The 27,483-nt window shown below is 33.2% G+C and overlaps 1 protein-coding gene across 12 annotated transcripts in view; it reads left to right on the forward strand.

The window, feature by feature from the left end:
- LOC119067469 (collagen alpha chain CG42342) overlaps positions 1-21,501 on the forward strand; it is a 221,188-nt gene extending 199,687 nt beyond the window's left edge. For 7 of the 12 annotated variants that reach the window (XM_037170460.1, XM_037170469.1, XM_037170462.1 and 4 more), the window contains 18 exons: positions 265-364; positions 2,630-2,735; positions 6,132-6,226; positions 9,528-9,699; positions 9,762-9,797; positions 9,861-9,947; positions 10,015-10,032; positions 10,722-10,765; positions 10,842-10,934; positions 11,055-11,141; positions 11,203-11,247; positions 11,312-11,374; positions 19,198-19,224; positions 19,300-19,353; positions 20,322-20,439; positions 20,511-20,590; positions 20,814-21,029; positions 21,260-21,501. In XM_037170460.1, the coding sequence (XP_037026355.1) occupies positions 265-364; positions 2,630-2,735; positions 6,132-6,226; positions 9,528-9,699; positions 9,762-9,797; positions 9,861-9,947; positions 10,015-10,032; positions 10,722-10,765; positions 10,842-10,934; positions 11,055-11,141; positions 11,203-11,247; positions 11,312-11,374; positions 19,198-19,224; positions 19,300-19,353; positions 20,322-20,439; positions 20,511-20,590; positions 20,814-20,981 (1,393 nt within the window). In that variant the 3' untranslated portion in view covers positions 20,982-21,029; positions 21,260-21,501. Of the gene's footprint in view, positions 1-264; positions 365-2,629; positions 2,736-6,131; positions 6,227-9,527; positions 9,700-9,761; positions 9,798-9,860; positions 9,948-10,014; positions 10,033-10,721; positions 10,766-10,841; positions 10,935-11,054; positions 11,142-11,202; positions 11,248-11,311; positions 11,375-12,456; positions 13,460-19,197; positions 19,225-19,299; positions 19,354-20,321; positions 20,440-20,510; positions 20,591-20,813; positions 21,030-21,259 lie in introns of those variants that run through there. The other 5 variants (XM_037170461.1, XM_037170464.1, XM_037170468.1 and 2 more) reach the window with 4 other exon arrangements.
- The last annotated feature ends 5,982 nt before the right edge of the window (positions 21,502-27,483 follow it).

A 27,483-nucleotide genomic window follows, 5' to 3' on the forward strand; every position in this document is an offset into this window, starting at 1 on the left:
CAAAGAAACTCAAAAAGTTAGACAGTCGACGTCAGTGAAATTTAGACATTAATTGGTCCACTCACACAAGCAAATTATACGCCGTTTTAGTTGTAAAACCTTATAAAGACGTATGAGCAGTTTTGTTGGTATGAGAGGGACCAAAAGCAGCTGCAGCAAATTCATGTCTAAATTTTACTGTCATGTACTGTTTTTTTTAGAAAGAATTTTGCAGGATATATTTCACTGTGTACATTGAGGTCTAAATAAATTTTTATTTCCCAGACCTGGAACTGGTGAAGTAGGACCACCTGGTGAGAAAGGCCCTGCTGGCGAAACAGGACCAATTGGACCTGCAGGCCCACCTGGACCACCTGGAAATAAGGTAATCATTTAAGATCATTTCAGCGAACCAAAGGTTTTCCTTTATTAATTTTGTGTCAATCATCCTTACACAACGCCTATTAGACATCATATATCAAGTACCATAAAAAATACAAAAATTAACCAATCTAAATTTATTTGAGTCTTAATAAGTCTTCACTCAATAAACCGCTAGTTATATCCGTTGAAAACTAAATTACGATCTTAATTGTTGCTATTAACGAAGCAGAACAAAAATGAATTTCAATTATCCGCACTTTCTTTTCTTTTTATCGCATACAAAATTTTGAAGGAAAAATTAGCATCATTTTAATAAAATCCATTAGCATCAAACCATTCCATCCGCAAACACTTTCTCCTTTGCCTTTTATAACCTTTGACTCGTTTGATTATCTTTATGTATACCCACTTACATTATACACTTTATACGACGGACGAGACGTTGTAGCTTAAAATCGTACAGAGTCGGGCATCAAACGTGAAATGTTGCGTTCCAAAGATAAATTATTTACGCAAAAAAAAAACTTTTTAATCAAATTGAAAATTACTGTTTAGAAAAATGTTCAAACAGGGTGAAAAGGTCATATCGGATGTATAGGTGAATTAGGATATCCTCGAATGCCATTACGGTTATATATTACGAGAAAGTTTTTTTTTTGTGAATTGGCCAAAAAAGGGAGATATCCGAAAAGTGAGTGGTTGGAGTTATAAAATCTGCAATTTAACTAGAACTTGGGGTCTTTATTTATACTCGATCATGTAGAATATCGTTGGGTCAACAATATTTGATCGGGCAGGAATATAATAAAAAGCAGAGATCAAGTAGATTGTCTGAAAACTATACTGAATGGTAGTTAAAACTGGATCGAATACTGACTGAGACGAGAGAGAGAGAGAGAGAATGAAGGGATTTTTTTTAGTGAAATTGAAACTGAAGGAAATAAAAATTCGCGAGAGATGATTTTTTTAATAGTCTCCCCTCGAGTTTCGCCTATTTATTGGAAATAAATCAGTTATAGTAAATAGGGTAATGACCGAATACGAGCTGCTACTGTAAAATCTTTATTGTCTTTTTATTTTTGTTCATTCACAATGGTCTTTGATGAGGTTACGCAGACAGTAGACTGCCATTTTTCCAATGGAGTCGTAACCCAAATAAAATAGGAATTTAAAAATTATAAAAGTTGAGGTTGGAAGTCCGACAAGGTCGCATTAAAATCCATCTGGAACATTCAGAGACGTTATTAGAGGTTTTAAAGTTCAAATTAACATTCCTAACGTAATGCTACTCATCAAAAGTTTGGTGAACGATAGAAAAAGAGCTCTCCGCCACACTTAACCACAACGTGGTTTCCATCATCTCATGTTCAGTTTTCCTCTTACACAAAAATAATAACCAAAACGCCTAACGTTAAAAGCTAAAATTTCTTTAATTTTTTACTTGTCCGCAAAATTACCATAAATTCATTTAAACCGATTGGATTGATAAATAAACATTTTTTTTCTGCCTTACATCCAGTATCGTTAAGTTCATCGTTTATATTCCTGTTTGATCTCATTTAATGCCAAGCAGATTATTTTCTTTTCGCCAAAAAATCTTTAAAAAAAAATTGTTGAAAAAAATAACACAACACCTCCAACAACAAAAACATCAAGAAAAACGGAAATGAGTTATGACTTAATCTGAATTTAAAAATGTTTTAAATTGGATCATAATTTCTGGGTATTCATTTTATGTGTTTATGAATACGAAGATGGGAAATGAAGGAGGGCAAAACGAACCATTATTAATCAATTGATTAGACTTTTCCATTTTTGGGGTCGATGCTTATCTAGGGGAAGCTCTTAATATTCGAAGCTCGATTGTTTTCATGCAAATGTCTTTTAACGGTTGATTTGTTTTGCTAATGGTATTTTGTTTCAATTATCCTTCCATCGAGCCTTCCATCCAAAATTAAATAATTAATTATTTTATGGAAATTTACTAGCGTTTTACTGAATGGAATGGCATCTTCTTTATTCCTTAAATCGATGCGTAAATTATTCGTATATTATGCAGAATTATGTGTGTACGCACAACATACGATTGCTTTATATCAGATAAATTATCTGCGAATCCCTTACTATCTACTATCGAATAGAAATAAACAACAGTTTATTGACTCCAACAAGAAGCAACATGACAGACAAAGGACGAATAAAACCATTGGAAAATCCATTTGTATTTATAATAAAAATTTCGTTTTTTTCCTCTTTCCCATTCAAGGGAGATAAGGGTGACAAAGGAGATAGAGGACTGACAGCCACATTAAAAGGTGATCAATTGTCGACGAGTATTATTGAAGGGCCGCCAGGGCCGCCGGGACCACCAGGTTTGTTTATTTTATCATATCATATTATATGTATACACATACACCAAAAAATATTGTGTTGTGTGTATTAACCTCATTGTGTAACGAACGTATATCGAATATATATATATTCCATAAAAATAACATCGAGATATGCTGTCATGATTGTTTGAATTGACTTTTGTTGTTAGGTTGTTATCATTTGGAGAATTTATTTTCGGATTGTGAAAAAAAGAACGGACGTATTTTTGTGTGTATACAATGGAATTACATGCAGGGAGAAACAGAAATTAATGAAATTACGGAAGATTTATAATAGTTGGATCGATCGGAATTAGCATCATTTATTCCATAAAAACTTTAGCGGCTAGGTTATATCGAGAAAGTATTTATGTTATTAAAATGATCACTTTAACTTTGGTAGAAGAGTCTATTCGCACATTGTGTGAATAGTCACTTTATTAGACTTTTCGCACGATGTGCGAATAGCCAAAGTATAATAAAGTGACTATTCGCAGAATGTTCAAATGGCATATTCCTCCATTAAATTAGATTAGATTTGAGGAAGGCTTCCTTCCATACTTATTACTAATTATATTAGACCCATCCAATAGTTACTGACATAACAAGGGATAAAAAGTTGAAAGGTCGAGTTTTCGTGTGAAGTTTGTTGATGCACAAAAACGTGACTTTAATTTTTTTTATCTCCAGTTTTGTAATGAATTATACATGCTTTTCGCGAGGGGTAACCGACTCGGGAAATTGACTACACACCCTCAAAGGAATTGCCGGAGTATCCGGTAAATAATTGGAATTGATGGAATTGACCGGAATTGATCGGAATTGGCAGGAATTGATAGGAATTGACTGGAAATATGTGGAATTGTAAGGAATTGAAAGTAAATGAGAGTAAATGCTGATAAGTGTGATTATCGGAAAGAAGGACCAGCGAATTCAAAACCACATTATTTCCTTTTTGTTTTAATTTTAAAAGCTCCCGCACAATAAATAACAGTGTACAGTGTTGATCAGTTCCATTTTAGAACAGGTCCAACGTCCTTTTATGTTCAAAATATGCACACTGAAGGATTCTTCTTCGGACGATTCTTGTTAGTCAGATACAGAAGAGTTTGAGCCGCAACAAACAAGTGAATATTCGTCGGGGGAATGTTAGGCTGGGGCATTGCCTTTGCGAAATGCTCCAGTTTCAAACCAAATTTACAAAAAAAATGCATCAGCGACAATATCATCTATTCCATCAACTTTTCAAAAGCCTAAAATCTTACGATGTCGATCACTTGAGCGAAACAAAAAATTGAGTGCTTTTGCCTTTGCTGACGTGTGCTGAACAAATCCATTTCCTGTCGAGGTACGAACAACGTTTTGTGCATCGGACAACTGAAATAGACAAAACACAGCAACTTTCTTGAAAACATATACACTTCACATTCACCATAAACCATAAATCGTAAAGAAATTAAGTTTTTTTCATGCACTGGGCATAAATTACGGAATTTTTCTCGTAACTTAGGCCCTCAGCATGAAACGTTGTATACGCATCTGTTGTGGACGGTTTATTTTAGGCACTTTCGCTTGTCGCCCTCACTTCGTTCGCGCTACAATCCGCGAAATTGCCTAACTATTCCTGCACGATATATAGTTCGGGAAAAACTGACATTTCTTAATGAAAAATCATGGCAAAATATGTCGTATTTCAGTTGTCGGCACAAAAGTTTTTCGTCATTTCCTGACTTGGTACGAAAAATACTATTTATCTAAAATAAACAATGATCTGCGATGTGAAATCATTTTAAACAAAACTGCAGTCAATTGGACGGTTCAATCTAAATTGAAATTGAAAAATCTCTTCTAAAAGTACAGTGAACGACATCTCAAATGTCTCACTGTCAAATTTTTCTGAGAATTTTACTGTGTCATTGCAAATTCACAATGACATTCTCTGAAAAAAATGACAGTGAGACATTTGAGATGTCGTTCACTGTATGAGTAAAAATTAAAGATTCTAACAAAATGAGTCACAAATGTCGGACAACATAGTTGTTCCAAATTTTTTCTTGATATAGTCTGACGATTCTTTTTCCAAAATGCTTAAGGGTTTAACTTTGACTTTAAGTTTATATCTATTTGAAAATATCGAGCAATTATTTCGAAAATTCGTGGAATTGAAGGAATTGATTGGAATTATAGGAATCGAAGGGCGAATCCGGCAAGTAGTGGTGTTAATCCGTTAATTAAAGAAATGAAAGGAATTAAGAGCAATTAAAAGGAATTGACAGGAAGTACCTTTAGAAATTGAAAGGGTATTGAAAGGAAATTGAAAGGGAATTGAAAGGGAATTGAAAGGAATTGAACGGAATTGAACGGAATTGAAAGGAATTGAAGGAAATAGAGCGAATCCGGCAATTAGACGAGTTGGTCCGGTAATTGAGGTAATTAAACGGAATTGACAGGAATTAGAAATTGATTTGCCACCATTTTGGCCAGTCGGTTACCCCTCGGCTTTTCGCTTTTCGGGGGTGCACATGTGGGAATCATCACCTTCCCTGGCGATCCTTTAACCGACTGAACTACACTTTCTATTTCAATTTTGATGCATTTTACGGGTCTGTATCACAATTCACGCCGTAAGTATGCCTAAAATTTGAATTTTAAGTGAACGATTTGATGAAAAAATGAACCGAAATAGTACATTTCGTACCTAGGACTAAAAGTCTTTTTTAGCGTGTGAGAAGTTTCCAGACAGCGCCGAAGGCGAGGTCTGGAATCGAATATGCTAAAAAAGACTTTTAGTCCGTGGTACAAATAGTATTTTTCATATTGGACGGAGAAAAAGTGTGACGAAGTCCTAGGTATGAAAAATACATTTCAACGCTTCCTTGTATGAAAACGATGCTGCGTTAGAAAGACCATCGGAAAGACCTCTGCACTTTCCATTTTGAATTTTGACCGCACTTACGGCGTGAATTGACTCTTTCTTGGAAACAACCTTTGGTATGACCTCTGTTTTTCTGTTAGTAAAGTTTTTACACTCGATGTAATAATCGGTATTTTCCCAACGCTTGCTAGTAGGCTTTTTTAACAACGAATGAGTGATTTCCGTCATGAGCCGGAGAATCTGTCGCGATATTTCAACACTAGTTCAATCAATTGTAATTACATAGACGGGTAACAAGACCGTTGGACTAACTGAAGCCTTTTTAATTGGAAATCAAGAAACTGTTGCAGATCCGAATTAACAAACCAAATTAATTTCAAATAATTCCATTCCTTTCGTTCAATGTAAAAACGGTTTCGGCAATGAACGTTCAACGTGACAGCTTGCGAAATAGATTTGTCATGACGCATATCTTAGAAGTGTTCCGGTTATCTTAGTACTTATCAGAAATAAAATTTTAGGTCCACCAGGTCTTGGAGAACGTGGTGAACCAGGACCAGTTGGCCCGCCCGGACCGCCTGGAGAGAAGGGTCCACGAGGGAAACGAGGAAAACGAGTAAGCGTTTACTATTTGATCATATTCTCCAATAAATTAGTCGATGTGCTTCGCAAAACTTTATGCGCCAATTTTAATCGATTAAAAACACACTCGCAAAATGAAGCTACTTAGTCAAATTTTATTTTCCTTTTTTTTAATAACACACAAATACACACACGGGAAATGTAATAACCTGTTTCGTTGAAGGCATATCCCTCTGTTACTCACATTTCACGCCATCGATATAAATGTGTTAAGCTTTTTCAATTCAATATGAAACACAAAGCATTTTTCACGATGTGAGCATTTAACAGAAAAACACATTGTTTTTCTTTGTTTCATTGTATATTGTGCGCTTTTTTCAAAAAAAAAAAAACGAAACGCTTTCTTCTTTTTACGACACATTTTCCATTTCAATATTCATAGAAAACAACATAATTTTAACATAATCTTTTTCTCTTCTTTGAATTTCACTCTCCACTTTTGTACTTGAAGTCTCATCCTATTGCAATACGCGATGGATTTTCTTTTCATTTTCTGTTCTATTTTTTTTTTTTTAATAATGTAAATGGAAAATAAATACATAATTTCCGGGAAAATGCCCGTGGTACCTCAATGTTTTTGAGGGAGTTTTTTCTTTCTTCTTTCTTCTGTATGTTGTTATAAAATGAATGTTCGCCGGTCTTACAATGTAGATATAGTGAAATTACGTTTATTTTACTTGCTCGGATTGTTGCACGACTGATACACAAAATATAATAGCCATAAAGTAAAAGGAGAGAAGCATCTTGGTTCCTGGTATACTCTTTGCAAAAAAAAAAACATCAGAACTTTTTTTCCTATACAAAATTATTTTCTAGTACAACTCTTGAACTCTTTGTGTATTATATATCGCATGTATTTTCGTTGGATTGTTTTTTCTTTAATTTTTTTAAGTTGTATATTCAGTGGAAGCAATAGATAGGAAATTTAAGTGTAGGAGATTTGTGATATTCGTTTCATTAATAACTTTTTTTTTAAGTTCTTATACAAATTGCAATTGCAGTGTTTTTTTATCACAATATTTTTCCGATTAATTAATTTATAATGTGTCGTTCGGTAATGGGTGCCAAAAGGTCTCTAAAGTTGTCGAATCACTTTAACTCGAAATTTAATTAAATTTGAAGCTTCCCATTCTCGTATTAAATTAGTCTATAATTGCTAGAAACTTTTTTCATAATATGAAAGGTAAAAAAACTCTCATAGCTATTGGAAAAGTGATGAAAATATTGAAGTGATGAAATGAGGGAGCTTTCAGTTTCTTTACAACTACAGAAAACTTAGCTAAGTGTTCTTACAGGACCGTCGATTACTTTCTACAACGATGTATTTATGCCTAAAAAGACATTTTTTGAAAAAAAAAGTACGGGGACCCTTGGAAGTTAAGAAAGTTGTCAATGAAAAACACCATCTCAGCTGTTATAAACTGCTTTCAAAATATCGTCATTCAATTTTCGAAAAGTTTATAACAGTTGGGTGGCTTTCCCGCGTAACTTTCTTAACTTGCAGTGTTTAAATCAGAAAATGTATTTTTAGGCATGAATCCATCATTGTACAAATGAGTCGGTACCCATAGGACAATATTTTATAGCTTCAACCATGGGAGAGGCCTCAGCTAAGGTTTCTGTAGCCTGTAATGAAACGGAAAGCTCCATCCCTTCCATCACATCAATATTTTCATTCATCTTCCAATAGCTATGAGAGTGCTCTTACGTGAAGTTTTTGTTAACCCGAGCCGAGTGAGAGGTCAAACATTTTACACCTATTTTGCCATAAATATGTAATGCTTACCCCATTGGAAAGTTGATTATTAAACAGCAGTTTGTCCACTGCTAAAATGATCCATTTTCGGTTCATTTTACGTGAATTCCTTTGTGATAATAAACTTTTGCATGAAAACCAGCATACATGTTGGATGCTGCTACGGAATTTATTATTTCGGAAACATCTTTGTGATACTCGCAAACTCACTCGTGAGTTTTTCGATAAGTGTGTTCGCCAACTTGTGAGTTTGCTTTTATCACAATTTCCTACACAAAGCGGCAGTTAACGACCATAATCGGCCACGCCGATCAAATTTTTGTTTTAACATGTCAAACAACAACTTTATAGTAGGAAACTGTATTTTATCTGCTATACTAGCAGGCATGCCTAATCTACCGTGCACTGGAAATGACTGCTTCCTACTCATTTTGTTTTTTAATGGTTTTATTTTCAAAAAATAAGCACCGAGGCGCACCGAGCACCAAATGGCGACGCTTACTACCACAAAAATAAATTGTAGATCATAATATTGAAAATTAATGTCTTTGCAATTAATTAATTAACCCGATTTTATTGCGTTAATGTAAGTAAAGTATAATTTTTATTTTATTGTTTTTCTTTAGTTAATTTTCATTCGCTTTTGGTTATGTACACGAAACTATAAATGAGGCAAGAAGTCACGTATAAATTGATCTATTCATCAATTTTGTTTTGTTAAAGGGCTATAGTTATGCAATCTCCGATAGCGAATAGTCGCAGGAAAAAATCGTTTTTTGAAAATCATTTTGTTTCCCGTCGTGGTAACGATGCTCTTTGTGTTTTTATTGAAACATCTACTAATTCATTTAATTGTCTCGACAAAAAAGTTTTTTTTACTCCGGAAATGAAAAAATCGCGTGCAAATTTCAAGCGCTTTATTGAACTAGGTGAGTCAGGTCCCTTCACGGAAAATTTGCAACAGATTTCTGAATAAAAAAAAATAGTAAAGGAACCGAGAGTTCTACATGTAAAGGCATTTATTCAGTTCATCTCTATTTTCTGAATTAAGTCCTTAAGGCCAGGTGAAGGCTGTTTATTGACCTTGCGATAGTAAACACCTTCACCTGGCCTTAAAGTTTAAGTCTTAAACAAGGGGAAAATAAAGATTTCTCTAAATTCACATTTGGTAATGTTTGGAACCCTAATAATCACTGAATAAATCAAAAGAGAACAAATAATAAATGTAACAGGGGATTTTAAGGGTACACTTTTGTAGCGTGAAGAAATGTCTTAAGAACCTGCTAATTGTATAATCAACTCTTCAACAGTTACTAGTTACGAATTTAATCAATCGTAAGCAATACTCGAAGTCTACTCATACTCATTTATAGTTTCCAGTCGTAGCTTTTAATGTCAGTAGAATAAAGTAGAAATATTAATGTGGTTTACTAAAATTTTGAAAATATTGGACAACCGTAACGAAAACTCGAATTGAAAGACTAACCTATTTACTCGTTCTTATCTGCTCTGCATTCAGCTTTTCGGTCAAGGCAAAGAAAACGAATACGAAGACGATGTTACATTACTCAGAGGACCTCCAGGCCCACCAGGAGTTGATGGACGTGACGGAAAAGACGGTAGAGACGGAACGAAAGGCGACAAAGGTGAGCCTGGCGAATCCGGATCGTTAGGTCCACGTGGATTAGATGGTAAGTTCTAAATTTGATTAAGTTAGGAAATTGACATTTAAAATGTGTCTGCTTATTGACAGGTTTACCAGGTGAGCCAGGAATTGAAGGACCACCAGGTAAAAACGTTTTTTTTATTTACTGTCTAAAGACACTGTTTCAATTTATGGTATTTGCAATAGGTTTGCCGGGATATCAAGGTCCCCCTGGCGATAAGGGAGATCGAGGCGATATCGGACCTCCAGGATTAGGACATTTAGGACCACCAGGTAGATATTCTTTGCTGAAATATGTGAGAATTTGCTGATTTTATATGTGTTTTTCGTAATGTTTCAGGTCTTCCAGGTCCACCAGGTACTGTGCTTCTACAGCAATTTTTAACCGTTTTCACTTGAAAACGTAAAACATTTCCTAAGACTCTAAAAAAAAGCCTAAGCAGCCTCAACACAGACACACCACAAATACAATATCGAACGTCAGATTTTTCGCTGCTTAATGCAAAGACGGTAATACTAACGCTAAACGATAAATGAATTGTCATCTTAGAGATAATTAAACTTTAACTTGACAGATTCCGACCAAACATGATGCCAGTGTCTAGCTAAAGATCTCAGGACTACGGTAAAGTAATTAGTTTTTCGATCGGACTCATATCTGCTGTGCAATAAGACTTTAAAAATTCATTATCTACTCTTTATATCATGATTTCAAAGTATTGTCGCTCAGCAGATGTACATCTCATTGAAAAACTAATTACTTTACCGGAGGTGGAGTCCTGAGATAATGCACTACACACTGGTCATTACGTTTGGTCAAAATCTGTCAGGTCAAAATGTAAAAAAAAAAAATTACATGAAAGTCTTACTTTTGGCATTTAGCGTAAGTATTAGTGTATTTGCATTTAGCGACGAAAAATCTGACGTTCTTTAATGTATTTGTCGCAATAGCAATAGTTGTTTATGGCGTTCGATATGTTTGCCTTGAGGCTGTTTACTACTGCATGTTATTTGAACGAATAAAAAAGACGCAATTTTGTATTTCAGGATATCCGGGTACTAAAGGAGACAAAGGAGATCGCGGTGATTCCGTAATACATTTATGATTTAATTTTTGTCTTATGATTTTAGTAATTTTTGTTCTTGTAAAAATGTAATTTTTCCTAGAAGTATCGTAAAATGAGAAGACGACAAGACGAAGGGATGGCTGATGCACCACATTCACAGCATTCGCATTCAATGTCGACAAATGTAGAATATGTAAGTTAGACCAATTTTTTTTTGATGAAAATAATTTTATTAATTGTTACTGAAAGCATTTCATGTTCTTTTTGATAAAATTTATGTATTTTCCGTCCTTTAAATTACTTTACGTCACAGGTAGTTGGACCACCTGGACCGCCTGGTGCGCCTGGACACGGTGGTCCACCCGGGGAGAGAGGATTAGATGGTCGAAAAGGTGATCGTGTAAGTAAATCTCATTGATCCGTCGATTGCCGTTTTATTAATTTGATATGAAAACTTTCAGGGCGAAAAAGGTCACAAAGGTGATACTGGTCCAATGGGACTGCCGGTAAGCGAATAAAAAGAAAAACTTCTAGATAAACAGCTCACAAATAACGAACTTTCATTTTCAGGGTCCAATTGGATTTCGTGGTGAATCGGGTACAGCTGGGCCCGTAGGACGGCCTGGACAATCGGTAAGTAATTATAATATCTATTTTCTCCCGAAAGTCCTTCGAAAATTTCAAGAAAGGATTAAACTTGGACTTTGTGCTTATTTTTGCTGAACCCAAATATTTAATTAGCAACTGGCGAAATAACATCTTTCCATTCTAATTAATATTTTCGCAACCTGGCGATCATTGCAAAAAGTCATTCAACGGAATTATGAGATCCAACAATTTCAAACCGGCTAATTGTATTCATTATGATGTGTACATCACAGTGTATATCACTTTGTAACCCGATGTCGCATGTGAATTAAGTAAGGGGTCATTGAAAAATTACACAAGTGAAAAATTACGAATTTCACATACCTACTCCAAAATGTATGGAGAAAATTTCGAAAATGTATGAAACGCACGGATTTATTTTCCTGTAGCTCGTGCGGTATTTTGCAGATTGTTGAGGAAGCATCAAGCTTCATTGAATTTTCCCATACTTTAATGGGTTTTCTTATATTTTCCTAGATTTTCCCAAAAATATATTTGGAAAAATTTGGAGAAATCTAGGAAAATTGAAGAAAATATGGAAAAACATTTTCCCAGAAATAATCGCTGGTAGAAAAATTTTCATTAAAGATTGAGGAATAAAACACAACACCGTCAACTGATTGAATGACATTATGTAAGAGTCACATATAACACTTGGCAAAGGAAGAACGAATGAGGCCACTAGTTGATACTATCGCAGCTACCGATTTAATTAGATGTTGTTCTATTCGGGACAAATCTGATAAAAATAGAGTTATAAATGTGTTTGTGATTGAAGTTTCATCCTAAGTTATATATTGTTGGTTCTTATAATTCCACTGGTGTAAGAACTCATTTTTTCAATTTCTTATTTTTCCAACGAAGTTCTACGTGTTCCAAGTTAGCGTAAAAATTGAAAAAGTTTCGTGTGTGAAGTAAAAATGGGTTACCCAGACACTATACGCCTTTTTCGGTTGAAGAATCATTTTATGGTTTCTACATAAATTCGTTTTTTTTATACAAAGTTTTTTCCCCGTAGCAAGCGCTTAATCCGTCATAACTAACATAATTAACAATTTTCCAAACAGGTGTGGTCATATTAACCGAATTAAAAATCCGCGTAAATCGGCGAGATAATATCATTCCCCAAGATTAACAAATCGATTGGCTTCTGAAAGCTTAACAAAAAATAAGAGGCAAAATGTAAAAATGTGTAACAAAAGCTGTTAATTTATGATAAAGAAAAGTGAAAATTGACAAAAAAAAATAGAATTTTAAAAGAAGCAACAAAATAAAATAAATGAGAAACCATGTGTATTTTACGGATGTGCGCGCACTGTGTTCACGATTAGGCATGATACGAATGGCAAAAATAAAACCATTTTCTAAACAACAGTATTTAATTCGAACAAGCAAAAATTTAGGTAGATAAAGCTGGCTTGATTAAGATTGTGTGATTGAATAGTCACTCCGACCATACGTAAATTTCCATCACGTTTTGATAACAATTTTCAACTCTCCATTGAATAGCCATTGAAAAAGAAAGATTCTTATCAAAAATTTATCTTTGAAATACAAATCGAGAATTAACCGCCACTGCTGAACTAAAACCTCACATTCGAGCTAATAAAGGCGCACACCAATTGATACTTCAATTTTCGATTATTCGAATTACTTCAATTTCGATGCAGCCAAATAGATTCCATTTCCACGAAGCACTTCTGTAGCATTTCGGTGCATACATGTAATTGTTTTCGATTAGCATTTTCCTCTTCGACATAAGGGTGAAATTGTACCGCTTTGCTAAACATGAATTCCCAAAGTAATTAAATAAAATTTGCACAATCGGCTTACAGGCTTGGAAAAGAAATCGTTTAAAATTACGTCGAAATTTTGTAATTATCGCTAATGTCAGAGAATTGTTGAGTTATTTAAGCGAATCTTATCGGAACAATTCTCAAATGTGTGCGTAGCCAATTGTGCTGAAACAGGAAAATGATGAACATCATCTTCAGGATCCAATTTTCTTGTTTGTTTTTCTCTAACACACTTGAACTGTTCAAGATGTATCTTGATAGCGAGGTTAATTTGCCAAATTAGGTCACATTGACATGAATCCACCTACTGGAAACGTTCCAAACAAAACCCCGTTCCGTCTCGCTAGTTTTCAGACGTCAAACTTCATCCGATTTGTTTTCATTGAACATATACTATCGTGTATATGTTGATCAAAATAGTGACTGAGCAAGAATGCAATCAGCGAACTTTATCTACCTGAACGAACAGTAATTTAAAACTTTCATCCAAATTTATTATGATACAGGTGAACCGCATACGATAGACTCCCAACAAAATATAAACGAAAGTATGTTTCCATTTTCAATATCTTGATGGAAATTTATTAAATCAGTAGAGTTATTAGGATAGAACGAGTTATGATTAAAATTTATTTAAAAAAAATAAAACAAGAAGCACCTGATAATTGCTCAGAATTCCGCAAAACGACAACACATAAGTAAATAAAATGCCAATTAAAATAAACCCAAAAGTGAAGTAAAGTCGAAACAGAAAGAGAATATATTTTTTATTAGCCAAAATACCACCAATTTTCTTATTTATTTTATTTTAATGCAAAATTAAATTTAACAAAAAGAAAATCATTAAAATTTAAAAAAAAAATTAAAACGAACGAAAACGTCCAAGTAAAATTTACGTTTGTAAATTATAATTATAAAAAAAAAGATTTTTTTTTCGTTTCAAAATTAATAATTTGTAGACTTTATAAGAAACGTACTTTTGAATTAATTTCATTTTGTAAGAACTGATAACGACAATAAATCTAAGGAAAAAAAGCGAGTAGAAATTGTGCTTCGTAATCGTAATGTAATATCAAATATTAAAAACGAAAAACAAAACTCTTTCAAAATTCTCTGTCTCTCTACACGACACCATTTGAATAAAAAAAAAATTAAAATGAAATAAATTGATCTGAAAGTATGTTCTTTATAAAAAAAAGATTGTAGTCGTCGTTGTTATTGTTGATTGGATGCTGTTACATGCGTAAAATCTTTGTTTCCATCGACTTTCTCAAATTAACATTTCGAACATGGAATTCACAGTCAATTATAGACAGACCACTGGTCTATCAGTGAAACAGGACTAATCTTCAGGAAATTAATTTACTCATTCTCGAACCATCGTCCTTCCTTTTCTACAGAATTTCTTTACTTATTTTCCATGAAAACATCTTAAATCAGAGCTAAATGTGTTTTAGTAGTGCGTTACATAATAGTCCAGGTCCTATTGAACTGAAAGGAATTCAGACTATTTTTTTTATCCCCACTTCTGGAAGACGTCACTTAAATTTAGGAAGTGACTCTGGTCACTTCAAACTTATTAAAAGTCTAATTGTTATCCGAAAAAATGGCCAAAACTGTAAGAAATGTCTAGTGTCTAGAACAGAACAGAAGAAACTGTATTTTCGGAGATATTCGACTTCAAAGGCTTTTCTGTCTGGTAAATTTTTTTCCCTTTTCCGGCAAAAAATTATGTTCCACAACTTTTCATGGCAAACAATATGAAACAAAGAAATTTTTTAAAGAACTTAAGACGTACGGAATTACACAAGTACCTGCACTATAATGCAGCTCTGTTGTTTTAACTTATTTCTAATGTTTGACACAAAATCTTTTACTTCATTTCTTTTAACACTCTTTCATAAACGATTACAAGTCTTAATTGGGTTGTTGTCGTCGGCCATGTTTTCGACTTCCATCCATTTTCAGCAAGTGTCCACTTCATTGAAAACCGACTAAATTTCGATGTACCCCTCCCAATCATTACCTGACTTTAGTTGTGGATGTACCTTGATTTTAAAACAAGTCGCTTCAAGGCTATTAACCATATCTCTTTGTTGGGTTTACATCTTTGTTTCTGTGAATTATTTGTTTTTTAATTGAAGGAAACTACAGACCTTGAGAAAATGTAACAAATAATTTCTTGAAGTTAGTTTCTTATGCAATATATTTCTTAGATTCCTGACTAACCGTCTCAGTTACGTTAAAACGTGTCCTCCAGTCGATGGATACTAAGTCAATCTGTTGTCTATCTGAATCCTATCAACAATAGCAACATTCTAATTTTTTATCGTATAATTAAAATCATGAAACTTATCACATTCCATCCCTTATTATTAAAAAAAACAACAAGAATCAAACACGACAAAATTGATAAACGTTTGACTTAAACAAAAAAAAAAATTAATTAATTATTCTATATTCGTACTCATCCATCCATATAATGTTTAAATTAAATAAATTTTTATAAATCATTAAAAAGCCAAAAAATCATGACACATTTGATATCTTTACCCCCCTATTTAATTTCCATATCTATAATCACCTCTCTAAAAAGAAAACTAAACAAAAACAAACAAAAAATTAAAATGAACCAACTCAATGGAATATTTTCATTAAACATTCACACAAAATGAGTAAAAAGCTTCAAAAATGATCACAATTTTTTATACGAAATCATATTTACAAAATAAAAATGCAAAACATTAGGAGGGCATCAAAAAATATTCTTTTTTTCTTTTGTGTTAATGCTTACTGAAAATATGTTAATCGAATTTTGCATTGAAGTTAAAATGTGATTCGAACACATTTCCTGGTTTCTCTCCACGGTAAATAAATGCACGCAACCCATCTGAGACACCAGCGGTTTTTCTAGTCGTTGTAAGGCAGAAACGCGATAAGATAGATATACTTTATAATGCAGCAGTAGTCTTTCATATGCATAAACTATGTAAGTACAGCATATTTGCAGAGATCACAGCACTGCTACTAGCATTAACACTGAATTGACAAGTGTCAAATTTGGAGGCTTTAGTGATACGAGCTACCGCTTAGGATTGTTTGTATTGTATGTTTTAACTCATACAACAAAAGCAAGTCATCTATCTCTACAACAGAAACGCAGTGCCTACTGTGATTTCATCAGCCTCCGCATATTTTCTATGTTCATGCTAGAAGCAGGGCTGTGCAGATATCCAAAAAGCCACAGGCGGCTCACAGTTCCGATAGAATATGAGCTACGCTATTTTGGTTACATATAAACAAAACAAGTGTATATTGGCTGAGGAACCAGGAAATGCCTTCAAATTACTCTTTGATTCGCTGGCTGTATTTTTAATGCAAATGACATCAATCAACCTGGAAAACATCGTCATCCAAAGAGAAATGACCGTATTTTCTATGGAGGTTGATCTCGTGAGCTTTTAAAAGTAGAGCAGGCTGTACGTAAAAACGAATTACAAAGAAACATCTTAAATGTTCTATTAATTCAAGAAAAGGAAATCCAATTATTGTAAAATATTAAATGTATTTGTCACAAGGAAAATTAAAAGTTAATGTAAAAAAAATTAATTAATTAGGCTAGGAATATTTAACAAAAAGAAAAAAAAATAAAGAAAAAAAAAATAATCAAAACAAATCAAATCATTATGTAAATACGGTATACCGATCATGATTTTATAGGCCAAAACAAATTGTTTATTTTGAAAGCCAATCACTTACGTTTTATGGGTTTCAATAAATTTAAAAGAAAAATGGTAGAAAGGATAAGAAAATGTTTACTTTGATGTTGAACAGTCGGCGCTGAAAACGAAAATGTTAATTTTTTTAATTTAACATTTCATTGCAAAAAAAAGAAAACAGAAAAAAACATATTGCAGATGATGAGGGCTTACTGATAAATGCTATGTCTGATTACAATTTACATGTGTGCTCTACACATTTTTGAGAGAAACAAATCATTTGCTTTTATTCGTTTATCCAGTCATAATGACCGTGACTCCGTTTCCTAAATCAACGCACTCTAAAATAAGAGGCCAAATGACCGTTAAAAAAATCTGTTCATGTGCCTGTTATCGGACTGCGTTGCCTAAATACACAACTGAATAAAAACAAAATTCAAATTGAATTTAGTAATCTACAGGTGACAAATCGGTACAATTTCAGTATTTCAAGTATCCTAACGTATATTCCAACGGTATTTGTAAAGGTCCAGATTTTTATCCTACTTTTCGGTTTGTCATCCCCAATCAGAATTATAGATTGAATTATAGTTTTGAAAGTTGATTATAATAGGGGTAAACCATCAGGCAATTTCGTGAACTTTTGATATTTCCCTCATATATTTTATGTCTACGAAATCGCCTTACTCACGAACTTTACGAGCCATAATGGTTTACCCCCGTTATATTCATGCTGGTAAATCGAACTAATGAACACGAAATTAGACGATATAAAATCGAAAGAATCAATGAAGATGCGGGAACGGGCAATAAAAATGTGTTGGTAAAATAAAATTTGGTTTAGGTAACATTAGTTATTTCAAAAGCAGTACTACGAGACGACATTCTTCTTATTTAGATTTTAAAGTTTAAAATTTAAAAGAAAAGAAAATTTGAAAGAATCATAAGGTTTTGTGACTGGTTTTTGACTAAGTCATTCTTTAGAACGGCTTTTCACCGTGACACTATGATGGCATATTTTTTTGCCAAATGAAGAAAAATGTAGGTCAAATTTATCTACTGCACTTTTCTTCATTTGGCAAAAAATGTACCATCATAGCTTCACAGTGATATTTCGATTTTTGGAATATTCTGACCGAAATAGGTCACTACGCCTTACGATTCTTCAATTCAAATAAGTAATAAAGTAGGCATCGAAATTTTGTAGAATTCATTTACAGTCAAATTCAGATAGTTTTCAACTTACTAAGTTTCATGCAAATAAGATATTTGTCATGTCACTGTCAAGTTCATTGTGACTGCTTGGTCCGTTGATTTCCAATTCTATTGTATTTATACGTTTTTATCACATTTTCCCGCATCTTCTAACTGCAAAGATGCAGTTGTGTCATAAATGTTTTATTTAGTTGTGCCAAATGATCAGTGTAACAGCTGACGTACCGTAATTCACTTTATTAAATTCAAATTAGAACGTAGCCATTTCATATTAATGTTAGCACCAAACAATTTTTTTTGCTTAAAATTATGTGTAACGGCAACCTGGCCGTACCGAGACTCAAATGTTTCTGATTATATTGCCTTCTTACCACCTTCCAAATTTTTATTATTTTTTTTTCTTCTTTTTATTGCACTTAATAAATCTCTCCCCATTCAACGATCAAAAGGCTTTGATTGTGAGGCAGTAAAAGAAATGTTACGATTGTAATTAATTTAATTTGATATTTAAAAAAAAAAAACAAATTTCCGAAGCAACAAACTGATTTTAAATGTTATGTAAAAAAATACAATAAAATGATTGATAAATGTTTAAGATTTTTATAGAATTATAAAAAGACATCGCTATTTATAAGTACCACTCAAAAAAAATAAGATTTTACCAACAAATTTTATGGATGAATAAACGATGCATGTGAAATGGAATTGAATATTTTCTTTTCGTTTGGTATTTTCATAACTGTACGCCTCATGAATTTCCTTGGATATCTTCGACTATTTTTTTTTATTTTTTGCTTGATGGGTTGTTGCATAATTTGCATTTTATTAATAATTTCTTGTCTTACTTTTTTTTTAACTTTAAATTTTTGTTATTACGATTTTGTGTTATCATTTGGAATTTATTATCCCATTTACATAAACAAATACACAGACAAAAATTTCTTCTCGATTTTCCTTTTTCCTTTATTTCTTATTTTTTTCTCATTGATTTTTTTGCGATAACAGAATTTCTTTTTTTATATTAATTTTACATAATTCATTTATTTACGATTATTATTTTCGTTTTGGTAATCTGAAGGGCCCGCCTGGTCTTGATGGAATGAAGGTAAACAACTAAACGGACAAAATCAAATTTTCTTTGACGAAAAGTCGTTTTAATGTTAGTATTAAATGTTTCAAGGGAGCACAAGGTGAAACCGGATCGAAGGGCGAACGAGGAGATCCAGGATTGCCGGTAAGATTTTTGTTTTGTTTTTTTGGTAAGGGTGTGCTATTAGTCGTTAATAGGAAATACGAATCTGTCCCACTAATTTACTTTTTAGGAAGATTTTTTGTTGTTGTCTTTTATGTATATAATAATAAAAGTAATCCGGATAAAGACGTGGCTATATGGATATTTTGACCACGGGACTCATTTTTGCTTTTTGAAAGTGTTGATGGTTTCTATCATTTCTCTTCATTTCGTCTTGGCTTTTATTTCTTTTTTAAGTTTCAAAAGCGTTAATCGCTTAAGCTTTTTCTTACTACTGTTTTGCACACGTAAAAATCCCAATTTCATATCGAAGCTGTTCTTCTTCGTTTCTCTCTGATTTCTCTCATTTGCCATTTAAAATATCATACAAAATGAGGAAAAGAAACGGAGAGTAACAGCCATAACAGGTTAGATACGAAAGTGGGATTTTTTACGTGGGCAAAGCAGTTTGTTTTGTTTTAAAAATGAACGTAAGAAAAGATCTCGGTGCTTCCGCGCATCATCTAATTAGACATTCAAAGCAGCATTACCAATAATAATAATGATATTAGATCAACCAATTTGTCGGTTTTTTCATTGTTTTACAAATTCTGTTGTGTAAAATAAAAGCTCCAAAAACAAGGTGCATCGAATAGAATCGTCCTGTTGATTTTTCCCAGGTTGTTAAGACTTGGAATTCTAGTGCTAGACACAGACCTTATTGCGTCTAACTATAACTTTCAATAACCAAGTTTTTTCACACCTCTTATTTACCTTTCAAATCAAAAATAATTACGAAAATCTGTTGACACAACGATCAGATTTTCGTTGTACTTTGTACATAGCCACAAATGTGACCCTTTCAAGCGAGAATTGTTTATTCACATCGACATTAAACATATCTATCACGAAGCTTAACACTTAAAATTACCGCTTTCATTTATGCGCTTGTCATGGCGTGAAACCTGTAGGGAACGGATGGTATTCCGGGTCAAGAGGGTCCTCGAGGAGAAAAAGGTGGTAAAGGTGATGCCGGACCAATTGGCAAACGTGGTAGAAAAGGTGATAGGGGCGACAAAGGTGAACAAGGTGAAGAAAAATGGTTACAGAAAACATAAAAAAAACATTTTTATTGAAAAAAATTCAAATTTTAAACCAAGGCGTACCAGGATTGGACGCACCTTGTCCATTAGGCTCTGATGGTTTACCACTGCCAGGTTGCGGTTGGCGACCACCGAAGGTATCTACATCATTTATGCAAAAAGAAAAGTGCTTGCCATAACTAGATATAAATGTAATCGATTCATATTCGTATGAAATTACGATAAACGATAAATAAACTTTTCGTGTGAATCGATCGCATTCGTATGTCATTCCAATGCTTATCATTTTATTTCACTTAATCTTTGTGTTACTAACTCTCGTGTATTGTATTAATGAAACGCACTAATATACAACTATAGGAGCACACAATTCCATCTGTTCCACACAAAGATTATCTGCCGGACAGATTATCTCCAGATATAACTGGTCCAGATGCAGACGGAGGCGAATACGATCAGGAAGAAGAGGATCAGGGTCCAGATGATGAATACGATGATTATCAGGATAATTTACATCAAATGGATTAACTTAACAATGCGAAATTTTAACGAATCAGTAAAAAGCTTTTAAAGATGGTGCGCGTAAATTTTTATTTTTTGTTTGTTTTTATTGTCCTTAAAGAGCTTTTTGGTTTAACCGCTTGAAAAACCGTTTTTAACCATTTTGAATGAATGCACACATTGTACATTCACTGTGAAGAGCAAACTTTGTGATTTGTGTCACGTTTTTTTTAGAATCTTTAACTAAATGAAATGAATTTCATGAGAAAACTGCCGATAAAAATGATAGAAATTCGTTATTACAGGAAAGTATCAAGAATTGGCTGATGGAAATACAGGAGAATGACATTCATTGATAGCTAGTTTATAAATCGAAGACATTCAAAGTTTCCCCGAAAGCATTTGTGTTTTCTTTGGGCCAACTTTGAATTACAAAACGAAACACAGCAGACTGTTATAATTAAGCCAACACAACTCTAATGAAAATATTTTTTATTTTAATCGTTTTAATTAACGAGATTGCACAATATAATGTCAAGATATCGATCGTGTTGATTTTTCTTTTCTGTTCAATAAGCCATATACAGACAACAGGGAGCAAACTCATTTTCTTTACAGACTAACATCGAAATTAAATTTGGTTCTGCTAAAACAGGCTCCGGTTGGAGGAGAAATCCTCCAATTCTAGTATGAAATAACTCGGGATTAAAATGAAGCTTCATGTTTTCGTGTGATTTTTACCCTCTGCTTCGCCTCGGATCAAAGAAAAATGTCAAACTAAAAATAGACTTTTCAATATTTTGTCTTAAAATTACTATTTGATTTACACCGAAAGTATCGAAAATTCTATTTCCCGCCTCCCGCTTCTTAAAATATTTGCCACACTTTGCTGAGTTAGTCTCGGGGTGCATTATCATCTTGCCTGTCATTTAGCAAATGTTTGTTTCAAATTCACCTCTGTTATATAGCTACAAATAATTCCAATCAAACAAGGTTTTAACGATCAGAGAAATCATAATCACAATGTTGCAATAATTTAAGAATCTGTCATTGTACACGGAAAATTCGGCAAATTCGACATTTGTTGTGTGCTGCATATATTTGCTGCAGACTGAATAATGTTCCCGTGTGTTGTATTACAATAAACATGTAATATGAATATTTTCAAAATATAGTTCCGGCAACAATATTATTCAGCTCGTAGGAATATTGTGAGGTTCCCAGGTATATATTTGCTGTGTGCTGAATTATATCTTCAAATTAGTTGTGGGATGTATTACTTAACTTTACCTGCATGCCGAATATTGTTTAAATGGTACTATCGAACTATACCTGCATGCTGAATATTGACTAAATGAATAAAGTCGTCTGTATTTAGAATGGACTATGCAACAATAAATTTATTGTTTTAATGAAATAAAAGGAAGATCTCAAGAACATACGCATAAAGATGATTATCAAATCTAATTTTATTCCTTCATTTAAAGTTATTTCTATTTTTACCGAATTAATATGCAATGATAATGTTACATTTATGTATTTCAATAGAAATTTTGACGAACGAACTTTTAAATCCATTTTCGGTGTTAAAGGCTTTTGAAATGTTAACAGAAATAGTTGGTGGTATTCAGCAATAAATGATGGAATTTGTTTATGTACTGTCCGTTTGACAAGAGGATCGCCACGGTTCAGCAGGGGGTTTTGAACATTTGTTTTTTACACGTTGGCACACATGCTCTTGTCAGATTCAAGATTCTTTTTACGAAGGTTACGCTGATTATACTTTGTGATAAAGGCCAATACCTTGCAAATATGTCACATCTTGGACAGAATTTGACACTGCAATATCTGCAACACGAAAAAACTAAATGTTCGAAACCCCCTGAAACCCCGTGCTTCCACCTACGTAATATACACAAACTAGGTGAGCCAATCTTAATTTATTAATTCGCGTAATAGATGCTCACTATTAATGTGAACAGTTTTTTTGTAGAACGATTGAAAAAACCTCTAATTCAGAACCAGGCTCAGAATTAAAATAATAATATCCGATGACATTGCTTAGTGGGGAGAAGTACTACATTTCATAGAAAATAAATTCAATTAAATGTTGTTGCATAACCCATTCTAAATACGGACGACTTTATTCATTTAGTCAATATTCAGCATGCAGGTATAAATATGCCTGTGTGCTGCATAAAGCAAAGTAACAACGGTTCGAAATAAGACTGCCACTATATGCAAGCAGTATAGCAGCAGTGGTAAAGTCGTTGGCAGTCAGAAACTGAGGTTAAGCATCGATGGTCGCGGTCAGTACTTGGGTGGGTGACCGGAAAAAACGTAAGCAAAAAAAAAATCTGTTAGCAATTTAATATGATGAATTTAAATATAAATCTACGGCTAATAACAAATAATAATAATAAAATTGAAAATAAAAAAAAATAATTTTTTGAAAAAGTTTTTTTGTTTTTTTTTTGCTAACGCAAATAAAATTGATAAAGTTAATTAAATCAATTTCTTCTATTAAACGATAAATTAGGATGTTTATTGAATTGAAAAAAATGGCGTCATTTTATATTATAAAACAGGCATACAGCTAAGACCTGCACGCTGAAAAAAAATATCCAGCACACAACAACAATATTCATTAGGCGGGCATTGTATGATCCTCAGATCAATATGCAGCACACAACTAATGTTCTATAATCGTGAAGCTGTTCCCGATTTCTTCGTCTGGGGTGCATATATGAGTTTTCCGTGTAGCAATTAATTTTTGTTTATGCTCGATGTTCAAACAATATTATCAACACGATGAAATATCATATTCAGGGACTATTTTTCTGAAGACATTTTCACATATTTTCCAACATTTTTCCAAATTTTCCAGAAAACATTATTTGTGAAAATTAAGAGAAATGTGAGAAAATCTCTGAAAATCTAGGAAAATGTGGGACAATTTAGAAATATGTAAAAATGTCTACCCTAAAATAGTCCCTTATCATAACAGTTAATACAATGTCTGTATCAACGAGAACTAAATATGACATAAATAATCAACTGACAGCCATAAAGTTGTTTAGACGTATACCGTAAAGTCAACCACTTAAATATCATTAGATTTTATCAAAGAGAGTTCACATTACGATCATTTTTAATAAGCATTCTATGGAATGACGATTTGTTTAAACCCCAAAAAAATGATAACAGGTGGATGTAATAACTAAAGTAAAATTAATTTATTAAATAAGCCCGATGCGGGGAGCCACTTGTTATCATTTCTCTGGAATAAATTATTCAACAAAACAAAAATGTAAATCATTTCATTAGGAGTTCGTTCATGGAAAAAAATAATTAGTAACAGAACTTTATAACTTCAAACAGTTAAGCTTAAGGATTACCATCATCAACCTATTATGTGTAAATATAAGTAAAACTTTTGTAAATAGAAATAAAAAATCATTTAAGACCTCAGATTACGATTAAGTTTAACAGAATAAACTAGTTCATTGCCCATTCTAATTGTATGTGTGTCTGTGGTTTGTGTAGAGTAAGGACATTGAGTTGAGAAATAATAGTTAATAACAGAAATTAAAACAAAAATTTAACCATAAATTTAGCCTGGTAATCATTTAAGAAAGTTTTTTTTTGTATTTAATTCAATTAAACTTTACAGAATTTTTCGTTTGAAAAATAATAATAACAAAACGAACCTTGACTTTATAACCGAAGTTATTTTTGAATGAATTTTAATTTAAATTTTAAAGATTTTGTAAAATAAATTTACATTTTATAAATTAAGTTGAGTTTTTCTTTCCAATCTGTCTCAGACGTAATATCAACGCACTTCAAGCATGAGTGGTACTCTGAATAGGGTACTGTAACCTGACAGTGTATTATATAACTGTAAAACACTGTAAAAAAAACTATTTGATACAATATAGTACTCTGCGTTGGTAATATACATAAGTAACAGGAACGAGACCATTTCTAGGAAGGTAAGAATCACATGAAAGGTACTTCTAAGTCTCGACTGAGTACCTTCAACTCTCGTTTTATAATAGTTGCTTATGCCACCGAGTGTCTAAAAAAGCCAGGGAATTAAACGCGTACGAAGCACTAAGGTTCTATACGTTTGCTTTATTTGATGTGTATTGTAAGTAGTGCTAACTAAGTACGAATTCAGGGAAAAGAAGTTTATAGAATGCGGTTCATCGTGAGGTAGGCTCCTTGTAGATTTTCATGATTTTTTGTTTTGTTTTAAAAGTATTGAAGACCACATAGCGCTAAGAACAATTTGGAACCACTTTTTGCATTAAAAAAAATAAACAAAAATGGTTTTTCTCGTACCATTTTCAACACATTGGAAGGTCAATGAATCTGCAACCCAGTGAAACTTTACGTCGAGTCTATATTCGTTTGAAAGCTCTTGAAATTCTCTTTAAAATGAGCTACGACACGACTATTTTGCTTCCCAGTCACAGATTTTGGAAAGCTTTAACTCCAAAAAATTTCTGGAAAAGTCATGGTCGGGAGCACTTTTTGTAATTTTTCATCGGTGAGTCGATTTTTTTTTTAATTTTAAAGTATGCCAAATTGAAGCCACAGTCTCTACGAGTAGTTATCATATACACTTAACAAATTTGTTTCAACACAAGCGGCAGAACTTCTCTCACTATGGCTCTGTGACCAAAAGGTCGGTAAACCTCTTTAGTAAATCAGTAAAAGATAAAAAAAATCGAATTTCCTTCACGCTTTGTCGATTTTGGGAATATAAAGCAAAGGCTGTTCGTTCCAAGCGAATTCATCCTTCAACGAAATGTAATGAGAAGGCGTTTTGTCTGTTCCTTAGGAATTCATCCTTCAACGAAATGTAATGAGAAGGCGTTTTGTTTGTTCCTAGGGAATTCATCCTTCAACGAAATGTAATGAGAAGGAGTTTTTTCCGTTCCTAGGGAATTCATCCTTTTACGAAATGTAACGAGAATGCGTTTTGTTCGTTCCTAGGGAATTCATCCTTCAACGAAATGTAATGAGAAGGAGTTTTTTCCGTTCCTAGGGAATTCATCCTTTTACGAAATGTAACGATAAGGCGTTTTGTTCTTTCCTAGGGAATTCATCCTTCTACGAAATGTAATGAGAGGCCTTCTGTTCGTTCGACGAAAAAAATGACAAAAGTGAAGAAACAACAAAAAAAATTAAATTAATTTATCGGTCGTTTATCAGCCGTTTCATTTAAAATGCCGTAAACATTACCATATTTTATTCACGAGTGAAGGCTTTGTAAATTTAGTAAGTACCGGGGGACTTCACCCAGAAAAAAAATCAGACAATACTCCGGGTATGTGTAAAATTCGTCGGAAAGGTGGAATATACTTCATTGACGTATATGATACATGGACAATGTTTTCTATACGTGGGACACGGTGAAAACATAGTTGCGTATTTCAATTGTCAGATTTGAATATTCTCGTGTTACGTATTGTGATGATGTACGTGGAATGAGAATAACTTACGAGTGGGATGGAGATTTAACGCACATAACGTATGTTAAACGTATATAGTGGATGTTGGTCCTAAACGTTGAATTTGGATCATATTTATATTTCTTAACACGAAGAAAATGTAAATTAGAAAAATACTCGTCAAAATACTTTCATTTTTTATGAAGTAGTTTTTGTGTGCATTACGTTATAACATACTCTGCGTAACTTATACGCCACACACGTTTTCGCTTTCAAAGTACGGTTCAACAATAAGAAATGTCAACCAACAATACTATACTGCAACATTAGAAAGATCGTTGGCTCATGACCGTAAGGTCCCCGGTTCAATTCCCGAAGAAGTCAATTTTTAATTTGAAGCATTTGTTACCAATAACTGCTAAAATGTATAATAACTACTGTAAGCTGTTAATATGGTGTATATCGTAGGTGAATTCAATAAAATTCATATTTTTAAATCTCTGTCAAAGCCAAATACGTCTTGGACGTATTATATTCGAGCCCGCTGTACCACACTTTTTAAATCAAATCCACGCCGTAAGTGCGGTCGAAATTCAAAATGGAAAGTGCGGAGGTCTTTCTAATGTAGCGTCATTTTCATACAATGAAGCGTTGAAATGTATTTTTCGGTTCACTTTTTCATCGAATCGTTCACTTAAAATTCAAATTTTAGGCACACTTACGGCGTGAATGTAGGCATTTGTATCAGTGATGCTTCGGAAGTTCAACAATGAAATCGATCAAAAATATATTTAAAAAATGGTCAGTCAAGGGACCTGACCCGCCCAAAAGGTGGGACCTAGTTAAATGGAATTGACAAGAATTAAAAGGAATTGTAAGAAATTGACAGTTAGTATCTATAGAAATTGAAAGGGAATAACGGATTGAAGTTTTGACCAATTCGACGCAGAACGTTATTCTAAGCAAAAAATTGTTCTACGGTATGCCTCTAAAATGCACAGATTTTTTTTATAAAATTAATTTTGTTTACCCTAAATCGACCCAATTTTGTCAGCCGCCTAAAATGT

The sequence above is a fragment of the Bradysia coprophila genome (assembly GCF_014529535.1).
Source record: "Bradysia coprophila strain Holo2 chromosome X unlocalized genomic scaffold, BU_Bcop_v1 contig_12, whole genome shotgun sequence".
NCBI lineage: Eukaryota > Metazoa > Arthropoda > Insecta > Diptera > Sciaridae > Bradysia > Bradysia coprophila.